Source organism: Erpetoichthys calabaricus, chromosome 7 (genome assembly GCF_900747795.2).
Source record: "Erpetoichthys calabaricus chromosome 7, fErpCal1.3, whole genome shotgun sequence".
In the NCBI taxonomy this organism is placed as follows: domain Eukaryota; kingdom Metazoa; phylum Chordata; class Cladistia; order Polypteriformes; family Polypteridae; genus Erpetoichthys; species Erpetoichthys calabaricus.
The window spans coordinates 11240912-11268773 of NC_041400.2; the positions used below are offsets into that span (position 1 = coordinate 11240912).

General features: G+C 42.2%; 1 protein-coding gene across 3 annotated transcripts in view; it reads left to right on the forward strand.

Annotated features, from left to right (window-relative positions):
* Positions 1 to 27862, forward strand: part of dym (dymeclin) — a 457039-nt gene that overhangs the window by 360599 nt on the left and 68578 nt on the right. For all 3 annotated transcript variants that reach the window (XM_051929784.1, XM_051929783.1, XM_051929785.1), the window contains one exon: positions 19127 to 19240. In XM_051929784.1, coding sequence (XP_051785744.1) covers positions 19127 to 19240 — 114 coding nt within the window. The remainder of the gene's footprint in view (positions 1 to 19126; positions 19241 to 27862) is intronic.

A 27862-nucleotide genomic window follows, 5' to 3' on the forward strand; every position in this document is an offset into this window, starting at 1 on the left:
GCAGTCTTAAAGAAATGAGTTTTAAGTTTAGATTTGAAAAGTGAAAATGATTCAATATTTCTAAGCTCAGATGGTGGTGAGTTCCAGAGCTGGGGAGCAGAGCAACTGAATGCTGTGCTCCTTATAGTGGTAAGATGGACGAAGGGGATCTAAGGGTACAGGAGGGAATGGCAACATGGAGGAGTGTCAGACAGATATGGAGGGGTGAGGTTGTGGAGAGCCTTAAAAGTTAGCAGAAGAATTTTAAATTGAATGCGGAACTTAACTGGAAGCCAATGAAGCTGCTGCAAAACGGGAGTGATATGGTGAAGAGAGGAGGTTCTAGTAATGATGCAGGTAGCTGAATTCTGGACCAGTTGAAGCTTATAAAGAGATTTGCGAGAAAACCAAAGAAAAGTGAATTGCAATAATCCAGACGAGAAGTGATAAGGCTATGAACAAGGATAGCAGTGGTGTTGCGGAGTGAGGGGTTGGCCGAATACGATTAATGTTACGCAAGTGGAAATATGGAGACTGGGAGATGTTATTGATGTGGGACTGAAAGGATAAAGTACTGTCAAGGATGACACCCAGACTCTTAACCTGTGGGGAAGGGGAAACAGAGGAATTATCAATAACAAATGAAAAATGATCAGTTTTGGATAATGTGGATTTTTACCAATGAGGAGAACCTCAGTTTTGTCACTATTTAATTTAAGAAAATTTGAAGAAAACCAGGATTTGATTTCTGCTATGCAATCAGTAAGTGAGGAGGGTGGAAAGGAAGCAGTAGGTTTGCTAGTGAGATAGAGCTGGGTGTCATCAGCATAACAGTGGAAGCTAATGTTATATTTACGAAAGATATTTCCATGGGGAAGGAGGTAAATAATGAAAACGAGGGGCCCCAGGACAGAGCCCACCTGAATTAACAGCATGGGTTGGGATGTGAAAGTTTTAAGCTGAACAAACTGAGTGCGGCCTGAGACGTAGGATCTGAACCAATCTAGTAGAGTACACATACACAGTTACAAGGAAAAACAAAATTGGTCATTTGTCTGTTGGCTGTGTGGAATATGACCCGGACACAGACAGGCAGACACGTTTAAATCACCCCACACACATTTATTTTGATGCTCCATAATACAATCCATCACTACTCACAACCCCAATACCCCTCAGTCCAGGCCAACACAATGCCTTCTCTCTCTTTTCTTCCAGACCGCCTCCTTCTCTCCTTTAGAAACCTTGTCCACTCTTCCACCCAACTCAAGTCCCTCTCTGAAGGGAGGCGGCCCCTTTAAATAAGCACCCGGATATGCTCCAGGTGTGTTCCCGGCAATCTCCCACCGACACGCCCCAGTGTGGCGGAAGTGCCGGCTGTCTCCCCGGAAGCACTACGGGTGTCCCTGTTCCTCTTCCCCGCAGCACTTCCTGGTGTGGCGGAAGTGCTGCGGTCCAGGGTCCTCCAGGTATTGGGGGTATTGGGCCCCTACAGGGTCAAGCTTCCCAGCTCTGTACCCGCGGTCGCCCCCTCGAGGTCTGGAGGAGGCACAAGCCCTCCTCCGATCTTCTTGGGTATCCCGGCTGGGTACCACCCCCATCCGGGTACCACAGCTGATATATAATGCTACTGGTAAAAATTATAATGGATAGTATTTGGGAGTGTGTGCCTTGTGATGGACTAGTATGTTGTACGTATCATTGTAACAAAGTTAAGCCCACCCTCTTATGAAATTCTGGTTCCACTACTGAGACAGATCTTACATTAGAACTTCTAGTAAGAATCTTTTGTTAGTGATTTTCTGGTTCCTGAACTTCAGCCCTTCAATCCTGACTTTCAGTTCTAATCTTCACTTAGCTTGACTATGTGCGGGTCATCTTCATTAAATGTATTTCTGTTTTTCTCCAAGTCAGTATACCATGCTTGCTTCATCACACTCAGCTCTGAACTGTTCCACTGCATCCTCAAGATTCTAGCCAAGCAGACCAACTTATTCCAATAGGGGTGCAAGATACGACTTTTAGTTCCCCAAACCAAGTGTTGTCTCTACTCTGATGTCCTATCCATATGTTATGTTTCATCCACGGTTTATTCCCTGGCTTATGTCTGTATTCTGTTGTTTTTGAATTATTCATTTCTAGACTGTGTGTTTATTTTATGTATTTACATAATGTGTCTTTAAGTTTATATCTTCTTTGTGTTTTGGTTTTGGAATGCCCTCAAGAGGCGAGACCACCATGATGTCACACCTGATGGACTGGCCTTCACCTTTATATTGTGGTGGATGAGACGGCTTCCCTCAGGTTGTCATGGAGAGTTGTTCTGATTTTGTGGTTGTTGATTTTCTGAGTTTAGAATACATATGTGGACTTCATCTGCTTTGGACACATTTTAGGTGGATCCTTTTTCCATTTGTTTTTATTATTTTTTTTCTTTTTTAATGAATTTCTCATTTATAAAGATGCTTTGTTTAGCTTGCCTCAACAATCCAGAGGTTTGCAGTTATCATCTGCCTTGTAGGATATTTTTTGTATAATTCAGGATTTTTAAAGTCATTTGGAACTTTCAAAGCAGACTTTCTGCTTTGAGGACTGTTTAGGTCGAAGCCTGCAGGCAGTAGCTGGTGGGTGTTGCCTTATCTGGGCAGGCTGGCGAAGCTCCTGCCCTGCATTAGTCTTTTGGGAGGCCTCACACCCATTTTCACCATGTTTGTGACTCCATTACACAATACCTTGAAATAATGACCAGGAGTGGAATGTAGGCACACCCTTGATGGAATCCTAACATAACACAACGATGAACTCAAGTAACAATAATAATAATAATAATACATTTTATTTATATAGCGCCTTTCCCATGCTCAAGGCACTTACAGAACAACAGACTTAAAGACCAGTTTTCTTAACAGCATGTCCCAGAAAGAAACTCAGTATATGTACTCCAAAGGTTTATTTGGGACTAAAAAAAACACGTGGACTGGATTGGCAACTTCCTATAACTCTGCAGACATTAATGCAAGAACAATGTTTTAGTCTAGAGCTGAGGACTGTTACTGGATTCCTGTGCTTCTCATGAGTTGTAATTATAGACCAGAATGGTGCTGATGAGGGTGCTGTCAGAGCAGCTTGGTCCCATAGGTCAATGTCCTACACATGTCATCTGATCTGAGGCCCCTCATTCTGGACACTGTAGTAAAGAAAGATACTTAACTATTGGCTGCACCTAAAGGTGAGCTTAGTCAGATAACCTGGACGTCATTTGGACAGAAGTGTAAATGGGTAGAAACACATAGATGATTCCTGTTTCAGCATTATTTCAGTACTCTCCTCTGGAAAACCTTCTTGCAAATTCCAGGAAAGCTGATCTACAAGAACAATGACCAGTGGGGTATAAGTGTCAACGTCATTGGATTGTAAACCACAAGGTTGATCTTTCTCCATTGTGCCATTCTGAGCAAGCCATTTACAGTCCAACAAGTTAAAACTGTTAAGTTGGCCTGAATAAAGGCACCATCCAAATATACACTGATGAGCCAAAACAGTATAACCACCTGCCTAATATGCTGTTAATCCTCCATGTGCTGCCTAAACAGCTGTAAACCGTCGAGCCATGGACTCTACAAGACCTCTAAAGGTGTCCTGTGGTATCTAGCACCAAGATGTTAGCAATAGATCTTCTCACTCCTGTAAGTTGTGAAATGGAGTCACCACAGATCACATTTGTTGTTCTAGCACGTTTCACAGATCTTTGACTGGATTGAGATCTGAGAAATTTGGAAGGCTGAACAATACCCTGCACTCTTCATCATGTTCCTCAGACCATTCCTGAGCAGTACTTCCATCGGGGAATTCCATTGCCAGGGGTGTACCTGATCTGCAGTAATGTTTAGGTAGATGGTATGCATGAATGTCTGGACTCCAGGGTTTTCCAGCAGAACATTGGCCCAAAGCATCACACTGTTTCTGCTGCCTTGTTTTTCCCCCAATGGTTTATTCTTGTGCCTTCACTTCCTCAGGTAAATGACACACACATACCCGGCTGTCTGCATGATACAACAGAAAATGGAGCTAATCAGTCCAGGTGACCTTCTTCCATTGATCCAAGGTCCAGTTCTGATGCTCATGTGCCCATTGTAACCTATTTCAACAGTGGACAAGGGTTAGCATGGGCACTCTGACTGGCCCTTGGCTACACAGCCATACAGAGCAGGTTTCAATGCCCTGTGTGTCATGACACCTTAGTTTTGTTACCTACATTAAAATGATGTAGAATTTCTGCCATAATACACCTTTTGTTGGATTTAGCCTTTGTTGACTTCTCACATCGATGAGTGTTGGTCGCCTAACAGTTCATGCAGTTTAGCAGTTCATGGCTTTTCCGTCTTCAGACTACTGTCGGTAGGTACTTTCCACAGCTGACTGTGAGCATTCCACAAGACTCGCTGTTTAAGAAATGCTCTGACCCAGTTATTTGGCCATTGCGATTTGGCCTTCATCAGAGTCACTCAGGTGACTTTATAGTAATCCCTCCTCGATCACGGGGGTTGCATTCCAGAACCCCTCACGAAAGGTGAAAATCCGCAAAGTAGAAACCATATGTTTATATGGTTATTTTTCCATTGTCATGCTTGGGTCACAGATTTGCACAGAAACACAGGAGGTTGTAGAGAGACAGGAACTTTATTCAAACACTGCAAACAAACATTTGTCTCTTTTTCAAAAGTTTAAACTGTGCTCCATGACAAGACAGAGATGACAGTTCCGTCTCACAATTAAAAGAATGTAAACATATCTTCCTCTTCAAAGGAGTGCGCGTCAGGAGCAGAGAATGTCAGAGAGAGAGAGAGAGAAAAGCAAACAATCAAAAATCAATAGGGCTGTTTGGCTTTTAAGTATGCAAAGCACCGCCGGACAAAGCAGCTGCAAGGAAGGGAGCAATGTGAAGGTAGTCTTTCAGCATTTTTTAGAGGAGCGTCCGTATCATCTAGGCCAGTGTGTGAACAGCCCCCCTGCTCACACCCCCTCCGTCAGGAGCAGAGAATGTCAGAGAGAGTGAGAGAGACAGAGAAAAACAAACAATCAAAAATCAATACGTGCCGTTCGAGCTTTTAAGAATGCGAAGCACCGTGCGGGAAGCATGTCGCTTGACAAAGCAGCTCCACGGAAGGGAGCAATGTCAAGATAATCCTTCAGCATTTTTAGATGAGCGTCCGTATCATCTAGTGGTGCGTACAGCCCCCCTGCTCACACCCCCTACGTCAGGAGCAGAGAATGTCAGAGCGAGAGAGATAGAGAGAGAAAAGCAAACAATCAAAAATCAATACGTGCTGTTTGATCTTTTAAGTATGCGAAGCACCGTGCAGGAAGCATATCGCTTGACAAAGCAACCACATGTAAGCCCAGCAAGGAAGAGAGCGATGTGAAGGTAATCTTTCAGCATTTTTTGAGGAGTGGCCATATCCTCTAGGGGTGCGAACAGCCCCAGTGCTCACAATATATTTGAGGAGTTTTATTTAATACGTAATACGCGCTCTGGTTGGGTAGCTTCTCAGCCATCTGCCAATAGCGTCCCTTGTATGAAATCAACTGGGCAAACCAACTGAGGGAGCATGTACCAGAAATTAAAAGACCCATTGTCCACAGAAATCCGCGAACCAGCAAAAAATCCGCAATATATATTTAAATATGCTTACATATAAAATCTGCGATAGAGTGAAGCCGCGAAAGTCGAAGCGCGATATAGCGTGGGATTACTGTATACCTGCCCATGTCTTCTGCATTTTACATGTTGGATACAAGTACCTGATGTCAGCTTACTGTCTAATAAATCCTTGACCTTGATATGTGCCACTGTTGTAAGATACTTAACATTATTCACTTCATGTAGGAGTGCTCGGTGTAAAATAAATAAAAGACCCTACATATGCAGACAGCTTCTAAACAAAAACATCATGGGAGCTACCAAAGAAATGTGTTGGTAGATGCCAACTCTGAGAGAAAATGCCCCGTTAAACATGAATGCCTTTTTTTAGTCTTAACAAGAGCATGTCCAGATCTGACTAAGAGCTCCTGGCAAAGAAAAGTTTCAGCTATAGTGGTGTGAGGAGAGTTTGATAAAGCGGGAGAGTATAACTTCAGGGTGGCCTCTCAGAGTCTCTGGCAAAGCATTAGATGACTCGTGAAGCATAGATGAGGTGAGGGTAGGAAAACTTTGACCTGTGCTGCAGATATTGGTGGGAAGCTGAAAGCAGCTTTGAAGGGAATCGAATGTCTAACAGGGTAGTGCTGGTGGGGTTAGGTCCACTGAGATGAGACTCACTGACTTTTCTCTTTGCACTGCATGCCTTGATTCTCCTCCACAATACATAGAATTTGTGGTTATTAACTCTTTCCATTAGAAAAGAAATGATTTGTTTTGGCAAGCATTTCATAGGAAAGATGTAGCTTTTACAAATTTCCTAAACTTGCTACTGAAGATTATATAAATGAAGTCTGCGACTGAGAATCAATTGGAAAAATCATGTCGTGTGTCAAGGCCTTTGAATGTTTTTTTTTTTTGTTTCACATTATCTGATCTAATTTAATCTAAGTGTAGTCACAGCATTTTTTGTTCCGTGTGTCCACTGCTCCACACACCTAACCGGATGGGCCTCCTCAAATTGGGACCAGAGTGCTGCCGTGCAGCGGGCGACACTTCAGCACCACACCAGTTCTGATCCCCATTGTCCTGACCCTGTTGGCTCTCTGACAGTTTTGACTCTTTTGGGGATGGGGCTCCTGAGGGCTTTCTCCCATTCCCTTCATAATGCTAACAGCCTTCCAGTGAGCGGCTGCAGCAGAGCTACTCCCATGGAGAGCAGAAAGGAGTCCTGTCTGTCGTCTCAGAACTGTATGAAGTTTTTTTTTATGGTGACTCAATTGGTCGAGTTGCCCTGTGGGACATCTTGAAACTTCACGGGATTCCCTCAAGGTTGCTGGATATCATAGCCAGCCTGTACACTGGTACTGTGAGTGCTGTGCAGAGTGGAGGCAGAACCTCTGCGTTTTTCCCAGTTGATTCTAGGGTTCGTCAGTGGTGTGTTCTGCTCCTACTCTGTTCAGTGCTTGTATGGACTGTGTGTTGGGCAAGGTTGTGGGGTCCAGCTGCCGTGGGGCATCTGTTTCACTGATTTTGAATTTGTCGTTGAGGCTCTGATCAGAGCCCTTGAGAGACTGAGTGAGCAGTCTGAGTGTCTGGGCTTCGCGAGGGTCCTGATAAAAAACAAGAGCCAGGCCTTTAATGACCTCTTGGGCACAGCAGTGGTGTGTCTGTCTGCATAGAGAGTGTCGACCTCGTCGAGAGGTTTACTTACCTCAGCAGTGACATTCATGTCTCTAGTGACTCTTCCTACGATGTCAGTAAACAGATTGGGAGAGCATGGGATGTCATGAGGTTGCTAGAAAGGGGTGTGTAGCTCTCCTGATATCTCAGCAAAAAGACGAAGGTCCAAGTCTTTAGAGTCCTGGTGCTTCCTGTCTTGCTATATGGTTGTGAGACATGGACACTATCCAGTGACCTGAGATGAACACTGGAGTCCTTCAGTGCTATGTCTCTTCAGAGAATCCTTGGGTACTGCTGGCTTGACTTTGTGCTGAATGAACAGTTGCTCATGGACTCCCGAATGAGGCACATTACATAAATTGCAAGGGAGCGTCAGTTATGGCAGTACGGCCATGTGGCGTGATACCCCAGAAGATGATCCGGTTCACAGAATCCTCATTGTTGAGGACCCAAGTGGCTAGACCTGGTCAAGGGGACACCCATATAACACCTGGTTGCGGAAGATAGATGATAATTTCCGGAGGGTGGGACTGGACCGCATGTCTACCTGGGAGGGGGTTGCCAACCAGGATCCTGAGCTGTTTCGTCATGTGGTGGGTGCAGCAACGTGCTGTACCAGTGCATGTTTCCCAACCTGACCTGACCTGTCTGCCGTGCTCCCAGACTCCATGCTTGTTTGGGCTTTCTGTTCAGTATTTGATTCTAAACCCGCTAATTGTTTGTTGACTCTTGCTGACACGCGTACACACATATGTCTATTAAAGTGTTTGCTGCAGAGCCTGAGGGGTGTTCAAATTACTGTTCTGATGTGGCTACTGTTCTTTCTAACCAAGAAATTAGGCCAGCAGGTGTACAATCAGCCCTGTAATGTACAACTGCCCCTCACAAGTTGCATTGTAGAAAAATTTGTGATACTTCATCCACCTTAACGTTTTCTGTAATTTTGTATAGTTTTCGCGCTTTTTGCAAAAAAAATACAGAATTATAGTGACCATTCAAGTGCTTAATTTTCATTAACTTTGATGTACTGCCTAAATTCTTATTTTTTTTAACGTAATCTTTTTCTCTGTTTGCATTTAGTTATGTTTGACATGAAAAGTTAACATTACTTTTACTATTGTAATAAAGCCCTTCATATAATAAACGTTTATTTGACTGCACATTTCAAGATTAAAATGAGATGCGGGGAAGAGCTGGAGTCGCATCTAAAGAGCTTTTCAGTGCTTTCCTCATGTTGCTGAGTGCTTGCATTTCCTTTCAAAGTAAGTAGAAGTGTCATATGTGACACCTGGAGGGGCTTCTGAAAAATAACAACATTGTGCACAAACAGACATTAAATACTTCATGGCTTCTGCGACCCACCACTTACGCTGTCCAGTGCAGGAGCTTGTTTTATACAAAACGTCTTGGATGTAAAGAGTGACATTCAATGGAATCTAACAGCTTCGAGGATTTTTTTTTCTTTGATTATATAGTTTATTCTTTTCTTCAAAATTTTATAAATAAACCAGCTGTGCAGCACATAAAACGCAGAGGGAGCGAAGGTCCTAGATGCGTTCTTGTATATTGCTACACACCTATCATTGAGTCGTGGACACTGTCATCTTTTTATTTGACAGGTTGTAATTTTTATAACTTAGTTATGGTTCTCCACCCTGCCTTCATTACTTTGGCTCCTCTCTATCACAAGCGTTGATCTCCACCCAGTGTTTATACAAGTTACACCCACCGATGAAGGAAAACAGCGCAGATCACCACGAGCTGGAGGACATTATTGATGAACACCAAATGGTCTGCTTTACAAGTAATAGAACATTATTCTGTGTGCCAGGTTTTTTTTTTTTTTTCCTCTAAGATTTTCAGCAGAAGATGATAAATTTAGTTACATTTTGTGCCAGTGCTTTTTTTTTATATATCTAAACATTTAGTAGAAGACAGTTGGTAACGAATACATTTTGCTAAACTGATCACAGACAAATGTGTCTTCTATTGTACACATCTTTGCTAAATTGCCAAAATGAAATCAAACCATTTTGGTCACAGTGATTGTAAAACATGAAACGTTAGTCTCAGTAGTAAAAAGCAAAATGACCAGAATTTTCTGGAAGAATGCTTATTTCTGTCTGTTTCTTGAGGGCCATTACCGGGTATCAATACTAAAACTTGATGCTGCAGATGTTCTATTAGACGGTTGTGGCGAGCGCCCTCTTCTACGCGGTGGTGTGCTGGGGAGGCAGCATTAAGAAGAAAGATGCCTCACGCCTGGACAAACTGGTGAGGAAGGCAGGCTCTATTGTTGGCATGGAGCTGGACAGTTTGACATCTGTGGCAGAGCAACGGGCACTGAGCAGACTCCTGTCAATCATGGAGAATCCACTGCATCCACTAAACAGGATCATCTCCACACAGAGGAGCAGCTTCAGCGACAGACTGCTGTCACCGTCCTGCTCCACTGACAGACTGAGAAGATCGTTCCTCCCCCAAACTATGCGACTCTTCAATTCTACCCAGGGGGGCTAAACATTAACATTATACAAAAATATTGTCTGTTTTTACCTGCATTATTATCAATCTTTAATTTAACATAGTTTTTTGTATCAGTAAGGTGCTGCTGGAGTATGTGAATTTCCCCTTGGGATTAATAAAGTTATCTATCTATCTGTCTATCTATCTAGCTATCTATCTAGCTATCAAAAATCAATAGGGCTGTTTGGCTTTTAAGTATGCGAAGCACCGCCGGACAAAGCAGCTGCAAGGAAGGGAGCAATGTGAAGGTAGTCTTTCAGCATTTTTTAGAGGAGCGTCCGTATCCTCTAGGCCAGTGTGCGAACAGCCCCCCTGCAGAACCTGTGACCCTCAGAAACTTGTTTTCTGATTAGTTTGTGATGTTGGATCATTTTGCTTGGCTTTTCTCTACATTCATAATGGCTAACACGGTACAACACCCTAGTATTCCAGTTTACAATAACCTTTGGATTGTGTAGGACACCACACTTACTGACAATTAGATTTTTTGTTTTTTTTGCACAATCTCTCTAAATGAAAGGCCTACACTTCTAAGGCTAATAAAGCTCTGTCTCATTTCATTTGTTAATTGGCATTTTCTTGACATTATCACTGGAATATTGTCCAAGTGGTACTTTCAGATGGTGTAGTAACCAACTCTGCTTTAAGACAGAGAGAGAATTTTAAGTAATCAATACAAGTTAGGACACCTGTGCAAAATTTTTGCTTCAACTTGCAAGGCTTCATTTACTTTTAACTGCTGCAGAACATCTGTAGGTTGTCACCTTTTAGTTGTTTCCTACAGAAGGCCCATTTGTAACTGAGCTGTTCTAAAACTTTTAACTGGTAGTAGGTAGATAGATAGATAGATAGATAGATAGATAGATAGATAGATAGATAGATAGATAGATAGATAGATAGATAGATAGATAGATAGATAGATAGATAGATAGATAGATAGATAGATACTTTCTTTCTTTCTTTCTTTATTAATCCCAAGGGGAAATTCACATACTCCAGCAGCAGCATACTGATACAAAAAATTATATTAAAGAGTAATAAAAATGTAGGTAAAATCAAACAATAACTTTGTATAATGGTAACGTTTGCCCCACACCCAAACCCGGGTGGAATTGAAGAGTCGCATAGTTTGGGGGAGGAACGATCTCCTCAGTCTGCCAGTGGAGCAGGACAGTGACAGCAGTCTGCCGCTGAAGCTGCTCCTCTGTCTGGAGATGATCCTGTTCAGTGGATGCAGTGGATTCTCCATGATTGACAGGAGTCTGCTCAGCGCCCGTCGCTCTGCCACAGATGTCAAACTGTCCAGCTCCGTGCCTACAATAGAGCCTGCCTTCCTCACCAGTTTTTCCAGGCGTGAGGCATCCTTCTTCTTAATGCTGCCTCCCCAGCACACCACCTCGTAGAAGAGGGCGCTCGCCACAACCATCTGATAGAACATCTGCAGCATCTTATTGCAGATGTTGAAGGACGCCAATCTTCTAAGGAAGTATAGTCGACTCTGTCCTTTCTTACACAGAGCATCAGTATTGGCAGTCCAGTCTAATTTATCATCCAGCTGCACTCCCAGGTATTTATAGGTCTGCACCCTCTGCACACAGTCACCTCTGATGATCACGGGGTCCATGAGGGGTCTGGGCCTCCTAAAATCCACCACCAGCTCCTTGGTTTTGCTGGTATTCAGGTGTAGGTGGTTTGAGTCGCACCATTTAATAAAGTCCTTGATTAAGTTCCTATACTCCTCCTCCTGCCCACTCCTGATGCAGCCCACGATAGCAGTGTCATCAGCGAACTTTTGCATGTGGCAGGACTCTGAGTTGTATTGGAAGTCCGATGTATATAGGCTGAACAGGGCCGGAGACAGTACAGTCCCCTGCGGCGCTCTTGTGTTGCTGACCACAATGTCAGACCTGCAGTTCCCAAGACACACATACTGAGGTCTGTTTGTAAGATAGTCCACGGTCCATGCCACCAGGTATGAATCTACTCCCATCTCTGTCAGCTTGTACCTACGGAGCAGAGGTTGGATGGTGTTGAAGGCGCTAGAGAAGTCTAGAAACATAATTCTTACAGCACCACTGCCTCTGTCCAAGTGGGAGAGTGATCGGTGTAGCATATAGATGATGGCATCCTCCGCTCCCACCCTCTCCTGGCATGCGAACTGCAGAGGGTCGAGGGCGTGTTGGACGTGTGGCCTCAGGTGGTGAAGCAGCAGCCTCTCCATGGTCTTGCATCACATGTGACGTCAGAGCGACAGGCCGGAAGTCATTCAGCTCACCAGTACGTGATACCTTTGGGACTGGGGTGATGCAAGATGTTTTCCAAAGCCTCAGGACTCTCCCCTGTTCCAGGCTCAGGTTGAAGATGCAGTGTAGGGGACTCCCCAGCTCTGACGCACAGACCTTCAGCAGTCATGGCAATACTCCATCTGGACCCGCTGTTTTGCTGGCACGAAGTCTCTTCAGCTCTCTGCTCACCTGTGCTGCTGTAATTGTGGATGGGAATGTCTCTCCTATGCTGGTATCAGCAGAAGGATGTGTGGAGGGTGCAGTACTCTGAGGTGAGAGTGGGTATGTGGGTGAGAGTGGGTCAAACCTGTTAAAGAAGTTGTTCATTTGGTTTGCTCTCTTCACGTCTCTCTCGATGGTGGCACCCTGCTTCGAGCTGCAGCCAGTGATGATCTTCATCCCATCCCACACTTCCTTCATGCTGTTATTCTGCAACTTCTGCTCTAGCTTTCTCCTGTACTGCTCCTTTGCGGCTTTGAGCTGGACTCGGAGTTCCTTCTGTATGCGCTTGACCTCATGCTGATCACCGCCTTTAAAAGCCATATACAATATATGGGTGTTTGCTTGTACTGCCTTCAGCCCTCAGCTGTTTGCTATCAGCAGTGTGAATTCTGCTGCCAAAAAGCACCTGCCTGGTCCGGCTTTGCTAAACTCCTTTTAAATATAATGTTAGCCTTTTCTTATACATTCTTGTTTACAAATTTTATTCACTTAAATGGTGCATCTTGTACAACAATCTTATATTCCAGCACAAGCACACAATTTTAAATATTAAAAATCTTAGTATCGGGTCAGGTGAGGTTAGGGAGCATGCACTGGTACAGTGCGTTGCTACACCCACCACACCACGGGATAAAAAAACTTAAACATGACCGTTACAGTCTGACCAAACTTATGTCAAGTGAGGTGTAAAAGCAGCATTTTAAACTAATAGCATTTGAACCCCTTCATACATTGCCATGCTCCAGTGGCCCTAACTAGAAAGTCACTTTAAGGCAGTGTTTCTCAACCTCCTTGGATGGTGACCCTTAAATGAGTCGTCAGTTTAAGTTTAAAAAAAAAAAAAAAAATCAAATCAGCCATCGCTTTAGTGTTTCAGGGGGCTGTTGACTGCAGATTTCAGCTCAATGGGGAACTGAAATGACTTAAGTCCAGTTACAAGCAGATGACAACCCGTAATATGCCACACTGCATGCTTCATTAACCGTCCTTAGCAATGTTTACCCCTGGAAATATAAGCCAAAAATGTATTTTTTTTTTCAACAAGAAAAATGTTATTACATGTATTAGAACCGTGTAGATATCAAAACGTTAGCATAAATACAGTAGGAAAAGCGTGTAGAGTGGCCACTGCTGTACTGGTGCAGATTTGTTACAAGTCTTTCATATGATTATTTTTGAAACAGTCACCAATGTACAGCCCGACGTCACAATCGGACAGCAGAAGGGTGTTACTTTACACAATTTTCATACATTATAATTTCTGTTGCTTGTGCTTGAGAAGGAAATGTGTCAGGTCCTTATCCACATCATCAGACTGTCCATTGTTCTATTATTGGCTACAACAGCACAAGGCTTAGTGACTTCCACATTTCTTTTTTAGTGACAGTTGCTGTACTGTGAACAGGAGGAGGCTTGTGGGGCTAAAATGAATGTATCAAAGTACAGGGGCACTGTGGAGGAAAACCTGATGCACGCTGCACAAACGCCTGCATCTTCAGAGAAGATTTGTGTTCAAACAAGATGGCTGTAGCGCACCCCTGATTTCTAGCGAGTACAGAGGTTGCCAGCAGATTTACGTAGCAAGGAAGCCGAAAGTGAGGGATGGATAGAATCAGGCCAACACCTAAGCCCTACCGTATTTCCTTCCACCCTGCCACCCGAATATTAACAACACCTAGGAAAACGTCCATACACACAAATACTGTATATAAAATATTCCTTATTTGCTGGAATAACTACTTACAAACACAAAAAAGTACTAAACAAACCCCAACATGACGATATTTACAGTCCTGAAAAAAGTCCTTAGTGTAAGTGATGGAAGTGATTCTGGAAATGGAAACCATGGTTAAATGAGGGAAAGGAGTGCGGAACGCTCCTATTTAATAAACTGCTTCCCGGAACATGCATAGTGAAATACTGTCCTACCACCGGAGTACAGAAGAATAGTGTTCGGAGACCCACCTCTTATTCAAGAGCATCGATGGACTGGATTGGGAGGAAAAAGAACCCACCACCGTCCTTAAATCTGGTGGCCGAACACCATCCTTCTCCGCTACAAATGTCCAGTAACTGAAAGGTTTAGGAGCTGCTGCAGATGATGTCTACACTGATATACCCAGCGACTCACTCCAACTACCCTCGACTCGTCCCTCAAACAGGTTGATTTTGTCTTTAGTCATAGGGACGGGGCGGTGTGCATGAAAGATGACAACCAATGAATGCTCATCTACAATTGCAATGCATAGAATACAGAGATGAGCAATAAGGAATTGTGGGTGTTTTGGATCTCACAAACTGAACAGAAACTTGTCTGCCTAAATGGGGGGGTGGGGGGAAAGGGGGTGAACAAATTGTGGCCAAAATCCTTGCACTTCCATCAGGCTGCACGCTATTGGCTGTCAGAAAAAGGGGTGCGCAAACCTGTGCTTTAAAGTTGCAATGCAGTTACGTAATTTCACATGTCCACCAATTTTCCGTGACATAAACTGATAGGGTCCAGGTGATGATATCAGCAACTGCCACCAACAAGTCTGACATTGGTTTTATCAAGTTAATAAACTATAGCCACTTTACCTGTCTTTAGTTTTTAAAAGACCAATTATCAATACAGTGCATAATCAATACAGTGCATACAAACCACAAGCTACCAATCTTACAAGCCCCTCCACATCAATGCAAACCCGTTTAAAGGCACCAACCCCAATTTACAAACAGGAGTCGGTGCACCCAGTGTTGTTATCCACATTTAACAATCACTCAACAGGACATACTTACATTTAAATAAAACCCGCTATGTGGCCCCGCTACATGACGACCTCAAACATAAAGCCAAAGCTACACAGGAATGGCTTCAACACACCAATGTGAATGACCTGGTGTGGCCAAGTCATAGTCCAGATCTCTGCCCAATTGAGAATTTCCGGCTTGATTTGATAAAGCCTGTTCATTCACGATCACCATGAAAGAGCTTGAGCAGTTTTGTGAAATAGAAGAATGGGGAAAAAATGGCAGATGTGCAAGAGTGAGAGAAAGAGAATCGTGTGCACACAGACATAAGGCTCTCATGGCTGCTACAGGTGCATCTACTAAATACTGACTTGAAGTAAATGATAGACTGACGTGAGTGCCAAGAGGCCTGACCCTTAATGGCTCCAACTGTAGTCCACAGGGAGACATCTACTTGAAAGAAATCATCTAATTATATTGAATTTTATTGAATACTTGTGTGATCAATAATGTTGTCTTGTATATTTGTAATGATTGTAGACCACTTTGTATAGATCTGCTTTTACTTTTACTTTGACATCAAATAATCATTTTTTTGTAGATCAGTGTCAAAATAGCCAAATTAAATCCATTGTGATTCAATGTTATATAAGAACAAAATGTGAATACTTCCACTGTAAGCATGTCACCATGTAGTGAACTGACACCCTGTCCAAGGTGGGTTCCTGCCTTGCACCTGATGCCGCTAGGATTAGGCTCTAGCGTCTGTCCCACACTAAACTGTATTAAGAAGGTTCCATAAATTGATGGTCACACTTTAGAACATTTGCAGCTTTAGTACAGAACCAGTCGCTTGAGATGTTCAGCAGGATATAAAATTATTATTCAGTAAATAAGATGGTATTACCTTTATTGGATACCAGTGCATCATTATGGTTTGAGGGCAGGTAGTTTAGTGCAAAGTACAGTACGCTAAAGCACATGTAAAACTGATACAAAGTGAAGTTCCCTGTCCTATTTATAAAGATTTTGGAAGATGTTAAATCTGAACATGACCTGCCAGTGCGTTTTTCTTATTCTTGCTTTATATTATTGTAGAAGGCCAGCACTGTATATAGAGAAATGTAAAACAAGTAGGTAAACATTTGGCTAACCATTCTTGGCTCCACTTATCTATCACACTCGGAGTATCATAAAGTGGTAAAAGCTTCCTCTTTACTTCATTAAGCACGTACACTGGAAGGAACACATTAGAAAGCGTTTCAGCCCTGGAGGTGGGGGCGTGTCAGTAAATGATAGACTGACTTGAGTGCCAAGAGGCCTGATCCTTAATGACTCCAACTGTAGTCCATACGGAGATGTTTACTTGAAAGAAATCATCTAATTATATTGAATTTTCATACCAAGCAGTACAGCCCCTAAAACCCTGTTTAGGTTGACTTTTCACTATCACAAGAGCAGTCCTCCACCCAATACTTAGAGGACCTTCAATTAAATTATATGCCTGTCTTTAAGATTTAGACTTGTTTGGCTAGAAGCAGGGCTCAGTGTATCTGGTTTTAAAAACGTTGTTTATGTACAAGCTCCCCACCGCCCTGAGAGGTTAAAAATGTCGAAATTTTTATTTGGATTACTATTCAAAAATGTGTGATACATCGAACACTTTTTTCACTTTTCTTTTAACAACTAACTGGGGGAGAAGGTAAGCCTACAGCACTGAAGAGAGAGAATTATGAGCTGCAGGGTAGTATTGCACAAACACTTCTATATATATATATATATATAATTTATATACACACATATATATATATATATAATAATATATATATTAATATATTATTATAGTATATGTGTATATATATATATATATATATATATATATATATATATATATATATATATATATATATTCATGGCATTCGTAGTCTGTGTCACAATCTGATTGTATGGGTGGTTACCTACCAGGTAACACTTGTGGTTGGCCAGCAATCTCACATACAATCAGATTGTGACACAGACTACGAATGCTGTGAATGTAATTACCCCGATCTACATGCTGTCAAATAAACGAACCACACGCCGTGGCGCAACGTTAGGGGCATCGTCTCTGACGCTGACGTCCAAGGTTCGATTCCCGAGAGGGAGTGCAGTGGAGTGTGTACACCTGATGAGCCCAGAATGAGGGCGAAACACGTGTCGTGTACTCTTTGCATTTATTTGACAGTAAACTATTTTCAACCATATATATATATATATATATATATATATATATATATATACAGTGGGTATAGAAAAGAAATAGTCCCATTTTTTTTGCTTTACAACCTTAAATGAAGACACACAAACCAATATTTCTTCCTAGCTCCTTACTCAATGCAGTCTCTAATATCCAAGTGATGGATATCACAGCTACAGTTCAGAAGAATTTAAAAAAAATAAAAAACAAGAAATACTGAGCTTAATAAAGGATCCCCCCTCCCAATGTCAATATTTTGTTGACCCCCCTTTTGCTTTAATGGCAGCCTTGAGTCTGTTGGGATTCTTCTCTGTCAGCTATGCCCCCCACTCTTCTTTACAGTTTAACTGTTCAAGTTCGGTCAAATTGGATGATGAGCGTTGGTGGTCTGCTATCTTCAAATCTTTCCACAGATTTTCAATGGGATTTGGTCTGAGCTCTGACTGGCCACACCAGGACATTCACTTTTTTCTCCTTCAGCCACTGTGTGGTCAATTTTGCTGTGTGCTTCGGGTCGTTGTCGTGTCGAAAGGTGAACATTCTGCCCATCTTCAACTTTTTGGCAGAGGGTAGCAGGTTTTCCTCAAGAATTTGACAGTATTTTGCCCCATCCATTTTTCCTTCTACTCTAACGAGAGCCACAGGCTATGCGGCAGAGAAACCCCCCAACAACAGGATGCTGCCCCTTCCATGCTTTGCTGTAGGTATGGTGTGTTGTGGATGGTGAGCTGCATTGGTGTACCATTTGGTATTGAGGCCAAATAGTTCGAGTTTGGTCTCATCTGACCATAAGACCTTTTTCCACTTGGCATCAGAATCTTCAAGGTGCATTCTGGCAAAGCTCAAACAAGCCTTAATGTGGCCTTTCTTGAGAAGTGCGACCCTCCCGAACAAGCCACCATTGTGGAGCGCTTGTGAAATTGTTGTCACATGCACACAATGACCACTCTTTGCCATAAAATCCTGTAACTCCTTCAAAGTGTCCATTGGCCTCTTGGTAGCCGGTCTAACCAGTTTCCTCCTTGCTCTTCCATCCAGTTTGGAGGGGCGACCGGATCCAGGGAGGGTCCTAGTAGTACCAAACAGTTGCCACTTCTTTATTATGGACTTTACTGAGCTCCTTGAGATTGATAAAGCCTTTGAGATTTTTTTGTCTCCATCTCCTGCCTTATGTCTGTCCACAACACTATCCCTGAGATCTTTTGAAAGTGGCTTGCCACCCAATAGTCAGTTGTGTGCTGTCAGTTGCACTACCAAGCAAGGGAATGAATGCTCCAGGAACAGCTGATTGAGTTTGGGGGGGGGGGGGTGATCCTTTATTCATCTCAGTATTTCTTGTTTTTGATTTTTTATCATTCTTCTGAACTGTAGCTGTGATATCTTTCACTTGGATGTTATAGATTGCATTGAGTAAATAAAGCTGGAAAAAATAATGGTTTGTGTGTTTTCATTTAAGGCTATAAAGCAGAAAAAAAAGGGAATATTTTGAATATATAATATATTCACGGCATTCGTAGTCTGAGTCACAATCTGATTGTATGGGTGGTTACCTACCAGGTAACGCTTGTGGTTGGTCAGCAAGTCGGTTAACATCCGCCACGGTGCCCTCTTTCAGTTGCGAGAAGCAGATCATAGAATGGTTGAAATATATATACTGTATACACTACTGATAGTATAAAAAGTCATGTACCTTTACGTTTTGCTATCAACTTAGTATTGAAATTCCGGTTCTTGTAATATCCCTAAAATCATCACTCTCCTCATAGCACATGCCAAAGTAGCCATGTCAAGTGCTGCTCCTGAAAAGTTGTTGCTTGTTTCTTGCAGGTGATTGGCTTTTTCAGCACCCGACTTGAGCAGGCTGGGACAGACCTATCCGTGGAACGTGTTCAGGAGGTTATCAAGCAAGGTGCAGTGGCTTTGCCAAAAGACCGCCTTAAAGTAAGTAGTAACATTTTGGTCCACTCTTGGGGGAACATATCTTCATATTCTAGGTCTCAGTATACTCTGTGCAATTCCTGCTTCTCTTTATATACGCAATAATTATTGTTGGGCCTGCTGTAAGTTTCTATAACTGTAAACACAAGAGAATAAGAAGAGAACATAACCTCACAACAACAAGAAAACAACACCAGCTGTGAGCATGAACAGTAGTAGTCATCTTGTAGCCCATTAAACCATCTTGTGTGACCACTAAGTGCTCGATACCTTAGCCACACGGATAGAGTGAGCCTCTAAAACTGCTCATGTCAGGTGGTATCCCATTCCTGTTGAAGGGTCTGGTGAAGACTAATACAGTACAAGAAAAAGTTAGCCTGGATTGCTGCACTTTAAAGAAGCCATGAATTCATCATCCACTCAAGAGTGTGCATCTGATATGTGAGCTCTGCCTATAAATATACAGGAGGGTTGTGCCCACTCTACCAGCGATTTACCAATCAAAACACAGTACTTTATAGAGCCCACTCCCTCAACGTCGATGACTGAAAATGACAAGTTTTCATTTCACTGCATATTTCATATTGCAAGCAGTGTCATTGAAATAAATAAGTGAACAAATAATTAAATAAATATATAAAGAAAAAATCAACAAAAACATATTTCATGACACATTTAGTTACTAATGCTCACATATCACTGTGTTTTTGTTTATTGTCACATTTCACAGTACATTGTTTTACTTTATTTGGACCTAAATAATTCCTCCCTATTCGTAACTCCTTCTCTTGTGAAGGGACTCAGAGAATTGATGGGCAGTGACACCGGATTTACTTTATTTTGTGTTTTTAACCAGAATTTGCTTATTACAAGGGATGTTCAGAAAGTTTCACCATTTTTTTAACTCTATTTATTAAGAATTTCAAAAACAACTTACATCATTTTTCTACGTAGTCACCTTCCTTTGCGGTGCAATTTTCCCAGTCACATGACACTCTCAGACACGATGAATTACTCCTCCTCCCGCGTTCACCATTTCCAACGAAAATATAAAAGTGCAGAAACTTTTTGAACGTCCCGCGTATATTCTACATTTTTTAGCACATCAGAAGATTGTATACCTCGTCGAGTTCCACTTGTAGTTGGCTTATTATTAGGTTTCATTTCTTTTCCCGTGTTCATTTGTCCAGGTTGAAGATGGTATCCTCCTTTTTTGCCTGCTTTTGATAAACCTTGCTTTACATTTTATTTTTCTAATGCCTCCAGAAGTGGTGTTTTAAGCCATATAACAGTGCCAGCACCTACGTCAAATCACTCTTGTTATATGCTTAAGTGTAAAAATCTCTTCTTATTTGCTTTCAGTGACTTTGTAAAGTCTTCCAACCCCACAGCATGCAATGAAATTGCCTTGTTCAATATTAAGAAAATGGGCAAAATGATAAAACATGGATGGGACTTTCAAAGACACAAGGCTTTTAGTTCACCTGACTAAAGAGCCTTGACGTGAACAAGGATGTTAGGTTTGCTTTCGGAAATGGCTGTTGTTTCCCAGGCTGAGCTCTCCTTTAAACAATCCACCATAATACATTAACGGCTCTGATGGCCTCTCACTGCTAATTGAAGGGTTTGCTACTTCTGTATACACAAGAAGATGAAGGCTAGGAAAAGATCAGCATGTTTAATAAGACAGCAGACACTCGCTCTTGCTGCATGTCAATGGCTGTGCTGTCAGGTTTGCTTTTGTGTTCACACTGATTATTCCATTTTTCTTTCTCCCAGTTCTGACGTGTTGGCCCTGAAAACATACCATCAGAATTCATAACTGTCATAATTATGAAACTCTCACTTTGGTATTATTATATGTATTTTCTGATGTACCATTTTAATAATCTAATATATTCTGGTGTCTGTGAAGGAATATGTTGGACTATTTTAAATAAATGTGCAAATAAATTAATATTGGGACAATACATAAACAGCAGTAAAACGATGTCTCTCAACCACTTGATCACACCTCTGGTGGGTCATGGGTTACCAATGTTGGTTCACAAGTGGGTCACCTAAGCCAGTGTCTCTCAACTACTGGGTTGTGACTCGGTTTGCTGCCGGTGGGTTGTAAGTTGTCGTCATTGCTGCTGGGTCTTCAATGAGAATTTAAAAATATGGTGTGGGCCAAACGCATGAGAATTAGCCACGTAGAACAGTGCCAATGAAAACAAACCTTAAAAAGGGCTCTCCAGAAGTCAGAAAACATATGAGACCCTGTGAAATAAGAAGAAGAAGAATAACAAAAGATTGCGTTACTATAACTGGTTTGGGCAATTTGTAAAAGATTATATCTCTGTTGTTTTTCTGTGGCCCTCAGCCGTAAGTACAAATCACTTCGGCTCGGTTGGCCGTCAATCGGTGCATGACTGTCTTACCTAATTCTGGGATATCCAACTCCGATTCTGGAGGGCTGCAGGATTTCTTAATGATTAACCAGTTTTTGCTGCTAATTGACTTCTTTTGTGTTAATTTTGATTGACTTGCTATTTAGGACTCAGACCCCTCAATTATTTCTTTTGTTCCTTAATCAACAGACAATTACATCTTGCCTGAAGAAGGGGCCTGAGTTGCCTCGAAAGCTTGCATATTGTAATCTTTTTAGTTAGCCAATAAAAGGTGTCATTTTGCTTGGCTTTTCTCTACATTCACAATGGCTAACATGGTACAACACCTTAGTTCAACAGACAATAAAGAGATACAAAACGAGCCAACACATGACCCATGTCCATCATGCAATATTCACCTTAATAAAAGAACAAGTGTCTGTGTGTCCATCCAGATGTTACGGTCTCTGTTATCCAACAGATGGCGCATCACAAACATTAGCACTGATTTTACTAATCCTGCAACAAATGGCATGTTAACAGAAACATAGCAAATGGACGGACACACTGCACTGCAAATGTTAATGCTGAATACATCCAACTGCCTATTTCTATTTCTGTGCATCTGTTTGTCCATCCGGTTGTTATGTCTCTGTCTTTGTCAAAGATGTTGCATTTCATTATTACAAATGTTTGATGCGCCATCAGTTGGAATGAAAAATGCAATGCATTTTCTTATTGCATGCATTGGAAAATACATTGTAATAGATGGTACACTGTAAAAGTTAACACTGAGGACTATGTAGATTATTTAGATTTCAACCCATCCTAGATGGGTAGCACAGCTATTCTGAAAATAAAGAAAGGTGAAGGTTCCAGTAATATTGATCTGCTTAGATCAACAAAACATTTTGACGGTGCCTTTACAAAGAAATAACATCAACAGTTATTTGAAATTGAATTACGGCTTCTAATGAAGAAAATGGTTAGAGTGAAACTAGTTGGAGTTTAAGGCCTCGACTTAGCTGGTCTTCTGTTTGTTCACTTCATATCTTTTTAATGTTTGGATGCTGTTTAAGGAAAAAAGAAGCAAATTAGAGGACAGAGTCTTAATAAACAAGGCAATTAAAATGAAGGGAAACAAAATCAATTAACAGCAGTAATTGGTCACTAACGAGGAAAGTGGCAGGATGGAAAATCTGCAGCCCGCCAGGATCAGAGTTGGACAACCCTCAGTTAAGTGCAAGATCACCACTATAGCCATACTGTAAAAATAATATTGACAATGACTGACATACAGTGCATCCGGAAAGTATTCCCAGCGCATCACTTTTTCCACATTTTGTTATGTTACAGCCTTATTCCAAAATGGATTAAATTCATTTTTTTCCTCAGAATTCTACACACAACACCCCATAATGACAACGTGAAAAACGTTTACTTGAGGTTTTTGCAAATTTATTAAAAATAAAAAAATTGAGAAAGCACATGTACATAAGTATTCACAGCCTTTTCCATGAAGCTCAAAATTGAGCTCAGGTGCATCCTGTTTCCCCTGATCATCCTTGAGATGTTTCTGCAGCTTCATTGGAGTCCACCTTGTGGTAAATTCAGTTGACTGGACATGATTTGGAAAGGCACACACCTGTCTATAGAAGGTCCCACAGTTGACAGTTCATGTCAGAGCACAAACCAAGCATGAAGTCAAAGGAATTGTCTGTAGACCTCCGAGACAGGATTGTCTTGAGGCACAAATCTGGAGAAGGTTACAGAAAAATTTCTGCTGCTTTGAAGGTCCCAATGAGCACAGTGGCCTTCATCATCCGTAAGTGGAAGAAGTTCGAAACCACCAGGACTCTTCCTAGAGCTGGCCGGCCATCTAAACTGAGCGATTGGGGGAGAAGGGCCTTAGTCAGGGAGGTGACCAAGAACCCGATGGTCACTCTGTCAGAGCTCCAGAGGTCCTCTGTGGAGAGAGGAGAACCTTCCAGAAGGACAACCATCTCTGCAGCAATCCACCAATCAGGCCTGTATGTTAGAGTGGCCAGACGGAAGCCACTCCTTAGTAAAAGGCACATGGCAGCCTGCCTGGAGTTTGCCAAAAGGCACCTGAAGGACTCTCAGACCATGAGAAAGAAAATTCTCTGGTCTGATGAGACAAAGATTGAACTCTTTGGTGTGAATGCCAGGTGTCATGTTTGGAGGAAATCAGGCACCGCTCATCACCAGGCCAATACCATCCCTACAGTGAAGCATGGTGGTGGCAGCATCATGCTGTGGGGATGTTTTTCAGCGGCAGGGACTGGGAGACTAGTCAGGATAAAGGGAAAGATGACTGCAGCAATGTACAGAGACATCCGGGATGAAAACCTGCTCCAGAGCGCTCTTGACCTCAGACTGGGGCGACGGTTCATCTTTCAGCAGGATAACGACGCTAAGCACACAGCCAAGATATCAAAGGAGTGGCTTCAGGACAACTCTGTGAATGTCCTTGAGTGGCCCAACCAGAGCCCTGACTTGAATCTGATTGAATATCTCTGGAGAGATCTTAAAATGGCTGTGCACCGACGCTTCCCATCCAACCTGATGGAGCTTGAGAGGTGCTGGTAAGAGGAATGGGCGAAACTGGCCAAGGATAGGTGTGCCAAGCTTGTGGCATCATATTCAAAAAGACTTGAGGCCGGAATTGCTGCCAAAGGTGCATCGACAAAGTATTGAGCAAAGGCTGTGAATACTTATGGACATGGGATTTCTCAGTTTTTTTATTTTTAATAAATTTAATAAATTATCAAGTAAACTTTTTTCACGTTTTCATTTTGGGGTGTTGTGTGTAGAATTCTGAGGAAAAAAATGAATTTAATCCATGAATGAATTTTGGAATAAGGCTGTAACATAACAAAATGTGGAAAAAGTGATGCGTTGTGAATACTTTCCAGATGCACTGTATAAGGAAATACATAAAAAAGAAATGTCCTTTTTGCCTGTGTGTATAGGCAGACAAATGTTGAAAGACACTATACAGTTTGACAGCTGGCTCCACCCACTGGGTTTCTTCCTTTTATTTTAGTTCAGTAGCTCCTTCATATCCCTAACACTTGTGGGGAGGGGCTGGGGGTGGTACCAAGCCAGGACGCCCAGGAGAACCGGAGGAGGGCTTACGCGGACCACAAGAGGGTGGCCGCCCTGGTGGCTTTGGGGACCACGGGACCTGAGCTTGGAAGCTCAACCCTATAGGGGCCCGTTGTCACTGCCAGGGGGCACCCGAATGCCTGAGGAGCCCTGGCCCTCAGCACTTCTGACACACCCGGAAGTGCTGGGGGGAAGAAGACCAGGGACACCCAGAGTGCTTCTGGGTGCGCAGCCGGTACTTCCGCCACACTAGGGAGTGCCAGCAGAAGCTAATCAAGGGGGCACCTGGAGCACATCCGGGTGTGTATAAAAGGGGCCGCCTCCCTCTATTCGATGGCTGGAGTCGGGAGGACAAGAGACTAAAGTCTTGGAGGAGAGGAGTGGAGGCGGACCTGAGAGAGAGAGGCATTATTGAGAAGGCCTGGACTTTGGGGGAGTTTTGGGGTTGTGTGTGTCACTTTTGTAAATATTAATATTGTAAATAAACATGTTGTGGTGCTTTAAACATATCTACCTGTCTGTGTCCGGGCCAGCTTCAACACACTCCAGTTTCTTACTTGGGGTTCTTAGTGGGAATTGTCATATCCGCACAGACATTAACGCAATTTCTAATGTAATCTCGTCAAGCATGCATACAGCATTTAGGCACAACCTTTGGCTGTAAAATGTGTGTGTGTGCGTGTGTGTGTGTGTGTGTACATGCTTGTTGGCACTAGAGCAGAAGCAGACATACAGTACATGTGTGTGGCTGTTAATTGCCTGAAGGTGGAGATGTGACACCGGAAGGCCCAAAGAAGGCCCGTAAGTTGATGTCTGCGTTTGTGACATTTCTCTTCATTATCTTTTTGATGAAGTTGTCTCCAATAGAGCTGATTACCCTATAATTTATGCCTATCTTCTTTATTGCTCGGGCTCATTAAGGGTAGTTTAGAGATCAAGAGGATAGGTGAAAATTGGCCATAATTCACTTTGAAGTTTCATGAGTCACTTTCCTTTCGTGTTTTCTTAAATTATCAGTGACCTATAAAGAATTACCCAAAAGCACACAGAGAGAAGGCTTACAGCCTGAAATTTTACTTGCAGTTTCGATCTTCTGTATGAACCTATTTTCTGTAAATACACTGTTCAATACACAAAACACCTTTACCAACATCAAACGTTGAAGTCAGATGTTTTCATAAAAACATTTTTAAAATGGACCCTGTTATTGAAGGTAATTATATTAAATTTGTTCATTAGATGTGCACTCCAGGTTGATTAGTTTAGCATTGTTTATGACTGTGTTATTTTTTTATTTTATTTAATCGTGATTGCTCTACGCTTTATCTCTTTACATTATTTTGCATTACATTTAAAGGCTTCTCTGTTGGATTTTTTTAAATATTCCTTTCCCTCACTTTAAAGAGACAATGCACTTTTTTTTTTAATATGCGAGTTGATGTTTTTCTCAATTGGTCTTTTAAAAACTAAAGACAGGTAAAGTGGCTATAGTTTATTAACTTGATAAAACCAATGTCAGACTTGCTGGTGGCAGTTGCTGATGTCATCACCTGGACCCTATCAGTTTACGTCACAGAAAATTGGTGGGCATGTGAAATTACGTAACTGCATGGCAACTTTAAAGCACAGGTTTGCGCACCCCTTTTTCTGAAAGCCAATAGCGTGCAGCCTGATGGAAGTACAAGGATTTTGGCCACAATTTGCTCACCCCCAAACAACCCCCCCCCCCATTTAGGCAGACAAGTTTCTGTTCTGTTTGTGAGATCCAAAACACCCACAATTCCTTATTGCTCATCTCTGTATTCTATGCATTGCAGTTCTAGATTAGCATTCATTGGTTGTCATCTTTCATGCACACCGACCCGTCCCTATGACTAAAGACAAAATCAACCTGTTTGAGGGGTGAGTCGCTGGGTATATCAGTGTAGACGAATGGATTCACAGGAGCACTGCGACAGCCTTTGACTCCCTAAGATTATGGAAATAAAGTTTACGACTGAAAATCGCTGGAAAAGTTGTCTGACGTGTCATTGCCTTGCATGAACACAGAGCAGACATACTGTTTCTTTCCCAAAAAATCATAAATCTCTCCAAATGCTGTAGTACATTGTAGAATGCCTAGGCATGGATGTTAGAAGTTTTAGGTTCCTGGTGAACTGGAGTTTCGCTTTTTTCTCTTCCATTGCCGACCTGTTATCATTACTATTAAGAGCCTTTAAAGATCATTTTGTATTGTGAGGGCCTAAATACTGGTGATAGTTCCAAGGAGGCAAAATCAGTTAACTACTGTGAGGAAGAAAAACCAAGTGCTAAATTCATAGATCCTGCACTGTCTATCTCATGTGGTGGCATGTCCACATGCCGACCTCCAAAGTACCAAATAACACTCCACATCTCTCTGATCCTGACTTCTCTCTCGTCATTTCCGGTTTTGCTCACCACTTTCTTCTGCACTTCATATTCATTAGGCCCCTGACTATCAAGTGACTTTAAACTGAATCTCAGGTTCAGTTCAGACCAAACTTGACATTGTCTTTTTGATCAGAGGTTGCCCAAAATTTTCTCTGAGGCTACCAAAATAATGTACCTCCTAGAGGTACATGGTGTCACTGCACCCCTGAGGCATTAGCTCCCAATTAAAGGCCGGTTCTGTAAGGCTGTATCCTTATTTCTAGTGTGATTACACTTGACAATGAAGGTTTCTTTTCCTAAACACTGTTGGTTGTATCTTATGGATTTTCACCTTCTGGTCACAAAAACTGCCTCTGTACTATCACGTACCATGTTATTCCAGTCACTTATTTTTGTGATTTCCTTTGCCCTGCAATCCTGTCCTGGATAAGTGGGTTAAGAAACTGAATGGATATATAACCACAATTGTAACATCTGTGATGATCTAGAAGTAGTGGCAGTGCTACTGGGAATGCAGCTCAGCTGTACCAAGTACTGAGAGTCACGTTACATTAAAAACAACTGGTCGCTCCGTAAACAGAAAAGTGGGACACATAAACCACTTGTCGACCCAACAAAGATACTTTTGCACTATCTTCATATAAAATTTGTAACAATGAAATTTTTTTTGAAAATGATGAATAAGGAAGTTGAAGAATTCCAATATTTGAGA